Source organism: Vulpes lagopus, chromosome 9 (genome assembly GCF_018345385.1).
Source record: "Vulpes lagopus strain Blue_001 chromosome 9, ASM1834538v1, whole genome shotgun sequence".
Lineage (NCBI taxonomy): Eukaryota > Metazoa > Chordata > Mammalia > Carnivora > Canidae > Vulpes > Vulpes lagopus.
Window position 1 is genome coordinate 43,966,511 of NC_054832.1, and position 13,166 is coordinate 43,979,676.

The 13,166-nt window shown below is 41.4% G+C and overlaps 1 protein-coding gene across 2 annotated transcripts in view; it reads left to right on the forward strand.

Annotated features, from left to right (window-relative positions):
• Positions 1-1,635: 1,635 nt before the first annotated feature.
• Positions 1,636-13,166, forward strand: part of C9H8orf88 (chromosome 9 C8orf88 homolog) — a 35,532-nt gene continuing 24,001 nt past the window's right edge. Inside the window, exons 1-4 of one of the 2 annotated variants that reach the window (XM_041768389.1) lie at positions 1,662-1,757; positions 3,263-3,323; positions 8,585-8,683; positions 10,710-10,783. In XM_041768389.1, coding sequence (XP_041624323.1) covers positions 8,611-8,683; positions 10,710-10,783 — 147 coding nt within the window. In that variant the 5' untranslated portion in view covers positions 1,662-1,757; positions 3,263-3,323; positions 8,585-8,610. Of the gene's footprint in view, positions 1,758-3,262; positions 3,324-8,584; positions 8,684-10,709; positions 10,784-13,166 lie in introns of both variants that reach the window. The other variant, XM_041768388.1, reaches the window with a different exon arrangement.

A 13,166-nucleotide genomic window follows, 5' to 3' on the forward strand; every position in this document is an offset into this window, starting at 1 on the left:
AGCCCTGGGCTGAAGGCAGGCACCAAACCGCTGGGCCACCCAGGGGTCCCCCTGGTTACAGATTTTAAAAAGCTGACAAATACCAGCTCTTCAAAAAACCCATAAAAATATTTTGTCTAAGCCACCCCTCACTCCCCCTGTATTTTTACTTTTATGTATTTTAATCGCCTCTTCGTTGGGCAGTTTTGTAAATACTTCCTTGAAGAAGAAAACTTCTCTTTTGACTAGACTGATGGTACCTGGGGCCTACACTTAACACTCCACATCTGGGGCTTGGACTCCATTGTCCACGGACTTCTGGTGCTTCAGCACAGGACCGCCAGGTGAGTTCTCAGGTGAGTTCTCGGGGAGGCGGCGGCGCCCCTGGAGCCTCACACACCCTGTCTGCTTCCGGCTTTTCCCAGGTCGCCAAACTCCAACCTTCTCCCGCTTCCTCTGGCCAGACTGATCTCCCCTCAGGGTCTGATCTTTGCCAGACTTTGTTTTTCTTGCTGCAGGGCATTAAGACCTATTCTGCTTCCCTAGACAGTTTTTTCCCCCCCTCTTGTACATGAGCTTTAAGGTGTATTTAGATGATCCCTTTTCGGAGAGGCATTCCTTCTCTCCTCACCTCATTCTATTTTTTATTTTTAAAAATAAGTTCGTTCATTCATTCATTCATTCACTCCTGAGACACACACAGAGAGGCAGAGACCCAGGCAGAGCGAGAAGCAGGCCCCCGGGGGGAGCCCAGTGCGGGACTCGATCCCGGGACGCGGGGTCACGCCCTGGGCGGGGGCAGCCGCTCCTCCGGGCCGCCCCGGTCTCTGAGGCCTCGGAACCGCCCCCCCCGGGTCCGTCCTGTCCGCCGCGCCTGGGACCCGTCCGCGGGGCCCTCCCCGCCCGCCGCGCCGAGCGTCCGACGGAGCCTCGCGAAGGCCCCCGGGCGCCGCCCCCCCGCCCCCGCCCCCGCCCCCGCCCCCGCCCCGGCCGCGGGCCCGCGCCGCCAGCCGCCCTCCGCCGCTGGCCCCGCCTCCCGGAGCCGCCCTCTTCCCCGCCCCGCGCCGCTCCCCGAGGCCCGCACCCCACCCGCGCCTCAGCTCAGGGACCGGGGCTCCCCTGGCCTCCGTGACGCCCCCCTGCCCCGGCGCCCCGGCCTGGCGCCCACGGGGACACTCAAACAGGAAGAATGACCGAGAGCGCACGGGCTGAAGACGGAACACGGCTCGCCCGAGGCCGCTCCGGCTCATCTCGGTCCTCGGGCCGCCTCCGGCGCGAACGCGAGCCCCCAGCCGGCGCCTCAGCCCCGCTGAGCGCGCTCAGCTCCCCGGCCGGGCTCTCACGCGCGGGGCCTCGCTCACGGCCGCCGCCCGGGGCCCCCCGCCCGCCGCCCGCCTCCCGCCTCCTCCGCCCGCCGCGCGGCCGCCAGGACGCCCCGCGAGGTGCGCGAGCCGCGGGCTTAACGGTCGTGGCTCCGCCGCTCGGCCGCCGCAACCCCCTCGGGCCCCGCCCCGGCCCCGCCCCGGCCCCGCCCCGGCCCCGCCTCCGCCCCAGCCCCCGGCCCGCCCCAGCCCCCGGCCCGGCCCCGCCCCGCCCCACCTCGTGCCCGGCCCCGCCCCGCGCCCGGCCCCGCCCCGGCCCCGGCCCCGGCCCCGCCCCCGGCCTCGAGCAGACGCGCGGCGGGAGCCGTTCCCCGACGGGCAGCGGGGCGCTGGGTCGCCGCGTTGGGGCTGAGCGCGGCGACGCTCTGCCCCGCAATCCTCCCTGATCTTGAGGCGGTAGGTGGGCGCGGGAGACGAGCTGAACGGGCGGGCGGACGGGCGCAGAGGGGGCCCGGCTGTGGGGCGGCGGACGCCTGGAAAGTTGTGAGGGAGGAGACCCCGGCGTCGGGCGGACCGACCCTCCGCAGGTGGGAGCGAGGAGGGAGCGAGGGGCGGCGCCTGCTGTGGAGACGGCAGCTGGGCAGCTGGGGCTGGTGGTGGCGGATGGAGGCCCAGCCGGTGAGGGAGGGTCAGCCCGTGGGGGAGGGTCAGCCCGTGGGGGAGGGTCAGCCCGTGGGGGAGGGCCCGCCCGTGGGGGAGGGTCAGCCCGTGGGGGAGGGCCAGCCCGTGAGGGACAGTTACCCTGCGGAGGGCAGGTTAAAACAAAAACACCAGAAAAAAGTACGTAGCGCCCTGTGCCCCAGGACCTGGTCCCAGGTCGTTGGATGGTTGGAAGACCTTTTTTGCCCTGTACCCTGGCACCATCACTACTATTTTCAGGCAACTTTTTTTCTTTGACGTTATTGTAGTTGTTTTTATTAATAAAATAACCCCCAAGTTAATAATTAGAAAAAATTATACTCAAAAGAAAATGCAGCAGGAAAGAAAAAGAGTGCAAAGACATATATGGTTAACTCACAGAAGAAAATCAAATATTTCATGAGAGTATATGAAGATATTCCACATAATTTGTAAAGATACGCTGTTAAAAAAAATAGAATTGACATATAACGGTTTCAGGTTGATAACATAATGATTCAGTATTTGTATCAAACCATTTTAATTGCTAACGATTTAAGGAAAGCCCCAGAAAAGGACAGTTACATCAGTTACGATATCCACAGGCATCCGTGGTCTCAATGGTTTTACCCTACTTCAGTGTTAAATTTTATTCCTCTTGGAAGACACTTCACAGAGAAAAACAATTTTTTTTTATCAGTTGTAAAGAGAAGGCATGAAATGGAAAATAACGATGGCATACTCTCTCCTCCGACAACTTTTTGATAGTTTTACAATTTCCTGAATGTGGCAGCTTGATTAGAGGAACACATGATCCCTGCTATGGAGGCACCTGGACCCTCAGAGGGCTAAGCATCGGCTTTCCCTTCGGGTTGTCATATGGGGCCTGGAGTCAGGCGGGGAGTCGGCTTCTCCCTCTCTCTCTGCTCCCAGCCCCCTCTCATGTTCTCTCTCAAATTAAAAAAAAATCTTAAAAAAATATCTTTTATCATCTGTGTTATAATTGGTTTGTCTTTTACTCCCTGTATTTCCTTTATATTACTTCTGTCAGTTTCTCAGTATGTGCTGTTTACTTTCAAGCAGCATTTGGTTTCGAGGGATCCTAACTTTGCATGATTAATATTTTGAAGTTGAAAATTGAGATTAAATCCTATCTGATTATCATATGGGAAATATACATGAGGTAGATGAAAGCTTGGTCTTTTCACTTCTCAGATTATTTAATTGTATATGATCTCGCTTCTTTTCGATTCCAGGGTAGTTAACATGCAGTGTTGTATCAGTTTCAGGTGTATAATAATATAGTGAATGAGCAATTGCATAAAGTACTCATTGCTCATCAAGGTAAGCGTGCTCTTAACCCCCTTCACCTCTTTCCCTCACCTCCTTCATTCACCTCCCCGCTGGTACCCATCTGTTTATTGTCTATGGTTAGGAGTCTGTGTGTGTGTGTGTGTGGTTTGTCTTTGTTTTTCTTTGTTCCTTTGTTTCTTAAATTTCACACATGAGTGAAATTTGTCTTTCTCTGACTAGCTTATTTCACTTAGTATTATATTCCAGATCCATCCATGTTGTTGCAAGTGGCAGGATTTCATTCTTTTTTTATGGCTGAATAATATTCCACTGTACCTCTATGTATGTGTGTGTAGGTATATCTATGTATCATGTCTTTATCCATTCATCTATATGATCTTGTTTTTTAAAAAAATTATTTATTTTAGAGAGAGAGGGAGGGAGGGAGACAGAGTACGTGGGGGCAGGTTCGAGGGATAGGGAGAGAGATCTCCAGCAGACTCCCTTCTGAGTACAGAACCTGGCAAGGCTGATCCCAGGACCCTGAGATCTGACTGGGAGCTAAAATCTAGAGCTGGATGCTTTAACCGACTGAGACACCCAGGCACCCCGATCTTATTTCTTAATTGCAGCAGAACCATCAACACTTTATAAAGAAATTTAGAATTGAGGTTGGAAATTTTAAGTATAGTATCTGGTTTCTAAATACATGGTATGTTTCTTATGTTGTGACCTATGATAAGTAAGACATGGTGCCAGGTCTACAGAATGAAGAAAGCATAATTTATTTAGCATTCTAAGAAAAATGATAGATTGAGGGAATGGAAATTATTAGTACATAACAGTTTATTCAGCAATGCCTTATATGTAAATGTCCCTTCTCATAATTCATTTAAAGAAATCCAATAAGCAATGTCCACATGGAATACTAGAGAGATGTCTTTCTTTTACTTACCAAACATGCAGGTTTAGAGACAAGAGCGTGAACTTTATAGTTAAATCTTCATTTTTACCAAATACATATTATGTGAGCTTGAGAATACCATCTTTCCGAGCGTTAGGTTTCACATCTTAGAGGTAACTAAGGTATGGAACTAATAGATTTCCTACAACAGTTAATGTATGGCTCAAAATTAAGTGAAATATCTGTAAAGAATTTAGCATGTAATAGGACCTCAGAAATGGGAGTTTGAGTTAAAAAAGAATAGTATATATTGCTCAGTAAGATTATGTCCCACATGGTCAGTATCTGTGCTTATTATCCCATTGTACTGCATTTTAGAAAATTCTAGGATAATTTATAATTTCAGAATTGGTTGGTCCTTAGCATTCATATGATTTTTTTTAAGCAGAAAAAGAACCTAAGGTGTAGTTAAGTATTGCTAGATGTAAAATAACAACTAAAGCTTCCTGACATGTGGACCAATATTTTATTCATAGCAGTTGGCCTTTTAAGATGATTTGTTAAATATGTGTAAACTTGGAATAAAACCTTTGTTCCGTAGTTATTACTCAGCATATATTAATATGAAATTTTTGAGACAGTGGATCAAAATGTTTTTTAAAAACTCTATGAAAAGACTGTATATTAATAATTTAAAAGACAACTCCATGATTGGCCCCTACTTGTTATCCAGTGTTGTAAGTGGATTCTTTTTCTTTTGCAAGTGTTGTCCTTTGTAACAGTTGATACCAAAACGCCTACCCTAGGTTGTACTAGTAGCTTCAAAGGAAACTTTTGGAGCTCTATGTGGGGTGAGTGAGGTATTAAGAGTTTAAGGTTAAAATGATTTTATATAATGATTTTTTAGTTCAGTTAACTATTATTTTTTACATAAACTGAAAATTAGGCTTTGGTTTGTGGAGTCCTGTCCTTCATAGATTATGATCCTATGGATCAGTTTTACAATAATAATTACTGTAAATACTTGGCTTTTTTGCAAATAACACTAACATGATGCTGTTGTATACTGGTGCTTTCCACCTTAATCCCTATAATATCAGTGTCTCTGTGCAGGAATAATTCATTTAAAAAATATTAAATGGAATACTATATGGCATTATATTTTCTCATTAACTGATGATGTGAATTTATATATCTGGAGTTCTTGCTTAGTTTTCCTACTATAAATTGAAAGAGTGGCTGATACTAAAAGATCTTTTATTTTTTGTTTATGTTCTTGTGTTGCAAAATCATATAATAGTTCTGTAACTCCCAAACTCTTGAAAATCCCTAGTTTGAATACTGTGGATTTGCCATGCTCAGCAACTGGAAAGGACTTTACAACCTCTCAACTCAATTTCAGCTGAGCAATGAAAAACAAGAAAGTATGTGCCAAAGTACTCTATTGTATTCTGATTCATTAGTTTCCTATGGGAAACAGGATGGAAAGTTCCTACATTCTAGTATTGGGGTTCTAATTATAACGTCTTTTTGGTTATTTAAAATTTTTCTCTCCACATAGAAAATGTTCAATATTTGTCTGAAGTATATTTTTTTGCTTATATACTTACAACTTTTTAAAATATATATATTTTTAAATTTATTTATTCATGAGAGATAGAGGCAGAGACACAGGCAGAGAGAGAGAGAAGCAGGCTCCACGCAGGGAACCCAACGCGGGACTCAATCCGGAGTCTCCAGGATCATGCCCTGGGCTGAAGGCAGGCGCCAAACTGCTGAGCCACCCAGGTGTCCCTACTTACAACTTTTTTGACTCTTATGATATCAAAGTTATATTGCCAACGATTACAGACATTATTAGTTTTGTTTAGAAGGTTGTTAGTAGCCATGTTGAAATACCAGTCAAGAGACACATTACAAAAACTTGATAGATATTAATTTGGAATGCTGGCTGGCTTATCTCCAAACTTTAGGAAAAAGTAAATACTTTGTGCTTAGTTATCAGCACTAACTTTGAGAGGTTGCTTATAGATTTATGATTTTTAACATTTGAATTATATCCAGAGGCATTTTTTAAATAGATGAAAGCATGTTATTAGCCCAATTATATACTTACGGAAACAGTCATTTAGGATAATGATTTGCTTAAAATCATATGCTTACTATTGTTTCTAGAAGAACAAAGTCAAGTGGAATTTTACTTTAGGCTTTGTCTTAATAGGCATCATAATTTGGAAAGCTGTGTCCTATTCAGGCATGAGAGGGTTTTGGTTATACTTAGGAAGTATTTAAATTTATATATTTATTTAGTAACACTAGTTATGTTGCAGGTACTAGGATACAAAGATAAATAAGATCTAGTGTTTTAGTCCCAACTAACTCAGTCTAATCAAACAGGCATATAATAGATTTACTCTGATACATCTTAAAATAATTAACAAAATACTGTAGGAGCTAGTGGAAGAAGAAATATAAAAAGATAAATTATTATTATTTTATTGTCAACTATCCATGAGGAACTAGAAAGCATCAGGTGAACTACTTTGCTTAACATTACTGTTGAGACATAAAGATATTTTTTCCAAAGGAATGACAGGAACTTGACCTTGGTCTTGAAGGATGAATAGCATTTTGGGAGAAGAGCAGCAGGGAGAGTGAAGGAACTGCAGGATGTATAAATATATGGTGAAACAAATAACATTTATGAATTCAATAATTTATTAAACACCCACCACTGTGCTAGACGCTGGAGATATACCTGGGTGAGAGAACTGTAATTTAATGTTCAAACGATAGGTAATTGCAACTAGTGCAATAAGTATCACATTGGAAGAGGATAGATGCACGGGTGTTTTGTGAGCACATAAGAGTCCTTAACCAGAACCTGTTCAGTTCTGCTTGGGTATGCGGTGGAAAGAGATTGGGCAAGATTCTTGACTCTTGTTGGCCAGAAGCATGAACATGGGCATCCCATCACTTCCTAGACTCAGGACCTTGGACAAGATACCTAATTTCTCTAGCCTTATCTGTAAAATTAGGGTTATAAAAAATGATGAAGCTAACATTTATGAAGCTCTTACTATGTACCAGGCATTGTGCTAATTTTTATACGTATATCTTATTTAATCTTCACATCACACCTTAGGAGAGAGGCTATAATTTTCCATAGTTATATAACTAGGTATTGGAGCCATAATACGAACCCATGTGGGCCAACCTGAGACCTGAACTCTTAATTGTGCCTAATTGATAGAGTTGTTCTGAATCTCAAATAATGTAACTTAGGTAAATGCTTTACTCTGCATGATACATGGATGTTGGCTCCTGTTTCTATTGTGAATAATCCAGGACGTGATGAGGAACTGAAGTTTTTAAAGCAGGTGTGTGTGTAAAAGGATCATAGTTTGGAGAAAAAGAGGTTATAGTCACCTATTGGTTCAGCAAATGCTTGTGTTTTACCTACTTTGGATCCAGTCCAGGGACTGTGTTAGTTGCCAGGGCAAGAGGGTGAATGAAAATATTATTTCTCACTTAAAGAATCTGCTCCTCACTTTTGCTAAGTATGAAAGACAAAGAAATCAGTCATTATAGAATAGTACAATGTTCTCTGATACCATGATGTAGGCATACTCACTGTGTCCCTTGAACATAGAGAGGGAAGAGAGTATTTAAATCAGACTTAGTGATAAGGGAGATGAATTCAGAGCTACTATGCAACTAAAAGTAGTGGTAAGAAAGAAGAAAATAGATTTGAGAAATATTTTGGAAATAGAATGGGCAGGAATTAGAGCCTACTTATGGTGTGAAGGCCCTTATTTAGATCTTATTTAACCAAAGGTGGTCTGAGGGAGTTGAAGACTAAGGAATACCAGAGGAGGAACATCTTTGGAGTCAAAGTGATGGATTCAATATTGGATATATTGAATTTGAGGTGTCTGTGATAAGATATAAATATCTTAAAAAATAGAACTGGAATTTAAAGGAGAGGTAGGTGCTAAATGTATAAATTAGGGTGTATTTATCATGTAGATAAGTAGTTGAAATCATGAGAAAAATGAGGTCAGGGAAGAGGATCAAAGCCAAATTTAGAAGAATTCCTAAATTTAATTGGAGAAAACAAGAGAAATAAGTCAAGGAAATTAGAAGGTAGTCAAGGAAATAGGAAACAAACCAAAAGAAAAGTCAGGGAAGTTATGGGAGGAAAATGTATTAAAAGAGGGACTGTTCCATTGTGACAGATACTATAAAAGTATCTAAGGTTGTTAACAAATTAAAGGTTTGTGATCCTGTTTTCCAACTTACCTTATGAAATAGATATCTTCAAATGAATGCTGTGTGTGTGCGCGTGCATATAAAAGCATCTTGGTTATCTTGTTGAAAAGATAAAATGTATTTTTCCTTCCTGAAGTATGGAACCTCAAGGTCTTTGTGATAATGGAAACCAAAAAATTGATTGGTAAACCGCTTCAACCCGCAAGACCTGTTCGTCATCTGACTTCTCCCCCTGGTGAGTAATCTAGGGTACACACCTTTTAGTATTCATTGTTTAGTGGCTAAGTAGTATTTGAAAGGCTAACTAATATACAAAAATTAATGATCTTGTTTGTTGGAAGAATTTAAAGACCAAAGAAAAAGACTTTTAATAGTCTATGTGTCCATAGTCTACCAGACTAACAAAGGTAGGAAGAATAGCTCTTGCCTGAGAACAACTTTGGGTATCTTTTTTTCATGCCTCGTTTTCATGGTTAACTGGCTTCAGCTTAGAATGATACTCTCAATACAAATTGTGCCCTGTGATTATGATCACGGTGGAGCATTCTGGAGAGAGAATTAGCCTCTAAAATTCCTAATGGCATATAAATGAATAAGAATGATTACAGACAAAACTGCGGTTACGGATTAGGGCTGTGCTTGAGCTGGGGCATATAGTCTCATTTTTCAAGAAATCTAAACAAAAATTTCTAAAATTAAAAATTTCTCTTTTGCCTATAAAACTAGTATTTTGGACAAATTCTTGAAATACTTTTTCCTAAATTGGATTATTAACCTTCTGGGTTTTTTTTTGCTATTGCCAGAATGGCTTCTGTATTTTTTTTTTCCAAAAAGATTTTATTTATTTATTCATGAGAGAATAGAGAGAGAGAGGCAGAGACACGGGCAGAGGGAGAAGCAGGCTGTCTGTGGGGAGCCCGATGCGGGATTTGATCCCAGGGCCCTGGGATCACGACATGAGCCAAAGGCAGGTGCTAAACCACTGAGCCACTCAGGTGTCCCCAGAATGGCTTTTGTGTGTGTGTGTGTGTGTGTGTGTGTGTGTATCTTCTAAATATTAATAAATATCTAAGTGCATATTTCTTACCATCTTATTAAAATACTCTAGTCCATGAGTTCAGCTGAATAACTGGCTACTTTAGGTGCAAACATGAAACAGGAAAGATAGAAATGGTACCAGTTCCTCAATCTTCAATTTGTTCTCCCATCCTTGGTTTTTACAAGGAAGATTGTCTCTGCTTGGGTCATGTTTCCTCTGAAGATGGCTGTAACTTAGGACAGACAAATGAAATGGAGGGATCTTCTAGACCATAGTTTTAGCAGCGTTGATGCCATCTCCTGCTGTGCTGAAGGAGCGGTTGTTTTTGGGTCAAGTCTCAGATTTTCTCCTAAAGGGAAGGGTGTAAAGCTATTGGCAGCAGCTCCTTTCAGTGACCAGCCTTTTTACAACACCCCTCGCTCCCTCATCTGTACAGATTCAGTTTCTTATTAATTGTTTCCTTCCAAGTGTGGTATAGGGGTAAAAGGTGGTAGGCCCATCTCTTATTTAATTATATACTCTTAAGATCCAGAGAGAATAGTTGTATTAGGTAGAGAAGTTTAGTAAATCAGAAATTAACTTTTGCCTTTTTCAATATACTTCTGTACTCCCTGGCTAGCTCACATCCCCAGAGAATCCTACTTTTTCTTCAAGACCCAGATAGAATTATTTCCTTTTTTTTTTTTTTTTAAGATTTATTTGAGAGAGGGAGAGAGAGAGAAACCAAGCATGAGCAGGGCTTGAGTACGGGGAGGGGCAGAAGGAGAGAATCTCCAGCAGACTCCGCACTGATTGTGTGTACCCTAAGATCATGACCTGAGCTGAAACCAAGAGTTGGACACTGAACCAACGAGCCACCCAGGCGCCCCAGAATTATTTCCCTTTGCAAAGCTTTCCTCTGTATCACAAAGCCCAGTCTGTTCTCCCCTGGGATCTTCTCTGTACCTCTCATATAATGTATTTGTTTTTATTATAGTGATTGTTTGTGAGTTTGTCATTTAAAATAGGCCATGAACTCTTTTCACGCTTATATACCCATCCCCTAACACAGTGGCTGACATTTCATGGTGTTTAATAAATATTTAAGTAAATGGGCTATCAGAATACGGTTAAAAAAACAACACCTAGAATATTCTGGATACTTAAGGTTTTTGAGTGGTGATGTATCATTTATTGAAGTTATGGGTATTTAAAGTAGTTTTCTTTCTTTCCATCCTAACAGGAGCAGTGTTCCCTTTCAACTTTCAAAATGAATATTCATGCAGCACTCAATGCTTACAAAGTGGAGTTAGCAGAGTAAGTCCTAGAAATTATAATAAAATGAAGCATTGCAGACTGGAAGGTAACATTTGTTAGATGGGTATTTTGTGCCAGGTACTGTGCTAGGTACTTTATATGCTTTTTAAAAAGTTATGATATATTTCAAGAACATATTAAATAAAAGTACACATGTTGCCCAGCATTTTCAAATCCAAACATTTTTCTATATTTGTTTTAGAAAATATTAAAGAGAGGGGCTCCTGGGTGGCTCAGTTGCTTAAGCATCCAACTCTTGATATTGGCACAGGTCACCATCTCAGGGGTGTGAGATAAAATTCTCTCTCTTCCTTTCCCTCTGTCTCTCCCCTGCTGAAAAATGTTAAAGAAGAAACGTAACAGATACATTTCAAAACCCCTACTTCTTGCTCCACTATCCCATTTTCTTCTCACCCTCATCTTCTCCCTTTGTGGGTGTATGAGAATAGTGCTCTTTGCGATGGGATCCTGCCATCCGCAAGTGTTGTGTTAAATGCATGTGGTAGGGCTTGCCGCAGAGATGGGCCCAGAGAGAGAGTGTCTGGCCTCGGGGACACACGCCCCCTGCCAACGCTCTGGTAGGAAAATGAGCCACTTCTCAGCCCTGTGACCTTACATGAGTGATTTCTTTCACTTCTCAGAGCCTCAGTTTTCTCGCCTGAAAATGGGGCTAACACAATCTTTCTCACAGGTCAGTGTGAGGTGGAGGCAGCAGTGAGCTCATGCTCCCAAAGTCTTAGCATGTGTCTGGCATGTAGTAAGTGTTCCCTTCACACACGCAGCAGTTCTCCTCTCTGTACCTATGGACCGTGCCTCCTCCCCCATCTCACTTTCTTCTCGCCATCCTCCGTACCTTCCTCCAAATTATTTTCAATTTGTTATTGTTTCCATGAATGTATTAATACTTTTGCTACAACAAATAGAATTGTTTTACCTGTCTTACAGTTTTATATAAATAGTATTATACCCACATGTGTTTATGCCATTCTTTTTGCATAGGTTTATATTTTAAAATTTCTAATATAATTTTTGACTATGTAAAATAATCAAAGTTTAAAATTGAAAACATACGAAATGGCATTTAGTGAAAAATTTCCCTGTAGTCTCTATACCCTAGTCACCAATTTCCTCTGATCAGAAGTAACCATTGTATCAGTATCTCACCAGATACTTCCAGCAAAAGATTATGCATGTGCTTTTTATAGCATAAGTTATTCATAATAAATAGAATGTGAGGCAATTATTAAAATGAATAAAGCTGTTCTATATGTGCAAATACAAAAAATCTCTTTATTAATATGCTATATTTTTTATTCCATTTCTTGTTGGTGGGCTTGGCACTTGTTTGTATTTTATAATAAAATCTCTAGTGAACATCCATTCATATGTTATATTTTATACTATTTGAGAGGTTCTCTGCTTTATAAAACTGAAGTAGAAGTACTGTTAACAGGTAATCTTATCTTCACTGTTCTTATTTACTGCTAAGTTACTCTCCAAAGTGATTTGCGTGAGCAATGTAGGAGAGGTCTGATTTTTCTACATCCTTACTTTGTTATCATCAGACTTCAGTATTTTATCTTGTTTAATGGATAAGAAATCTTTTTTTTTTTTTAAAGATTTTTACTTATTTGAAAGTGTGCACATGAGTTGGGGGAGGGGCAGAGGACCACGGGGCTTTATATGTGCTTTTCTTTTAAAAAAAAAAAGATTTTTACTTATTTGAGAGAAAGTATGAACATGAGTTGGGGGAGGGGCAGAGGACCACGGGGCTTGATCCCAGGACCCTGAGATCATGACCTGAGCCGAAGGCAGATGCTGAACTGACTGAACCACCTAGGTGCCCCTGAGAAATTATATATTTTTGTTGGTTTTAATTTTTAATTTTCTATTATTTGTGATGTGAAGCATCTTTTCATATGCTTAATTTTCCATTTGGATTTTCCCTTTTTCTGAATTGCCAATTCATATCATTTGCCCATTTTTCTTAGGTTGTGTTTTTATTTTTGGTTTATATGCCTTTAAGCTATATTTTGGATTTTAATTCTCTTTTTTGTATGCAGAACAAATAAAATTATTTCCTGGGAATATAGTCTATGAGAAAATTGTTTCTTTTTTATGATGTTTTTGTTCAGAAGTTTTAAATCTTAATATAGTCATATTACGATTTCTTTATGATTTCACTTTTTGTGTCATTGTTTGTGAGGTCTTCCCATCCCTGATATCAAAAGGTATTTTCCTACATACATGTTCAGGTATAGTCTACATGAAATTGATTTTTTTGTATGATACGAGATAGAAATCTAATTGTTTTCATGTATGACCAGTCATCAAGTATAATTCATTGAATAATCTATTATTTCCATATAGATTTATGACATCT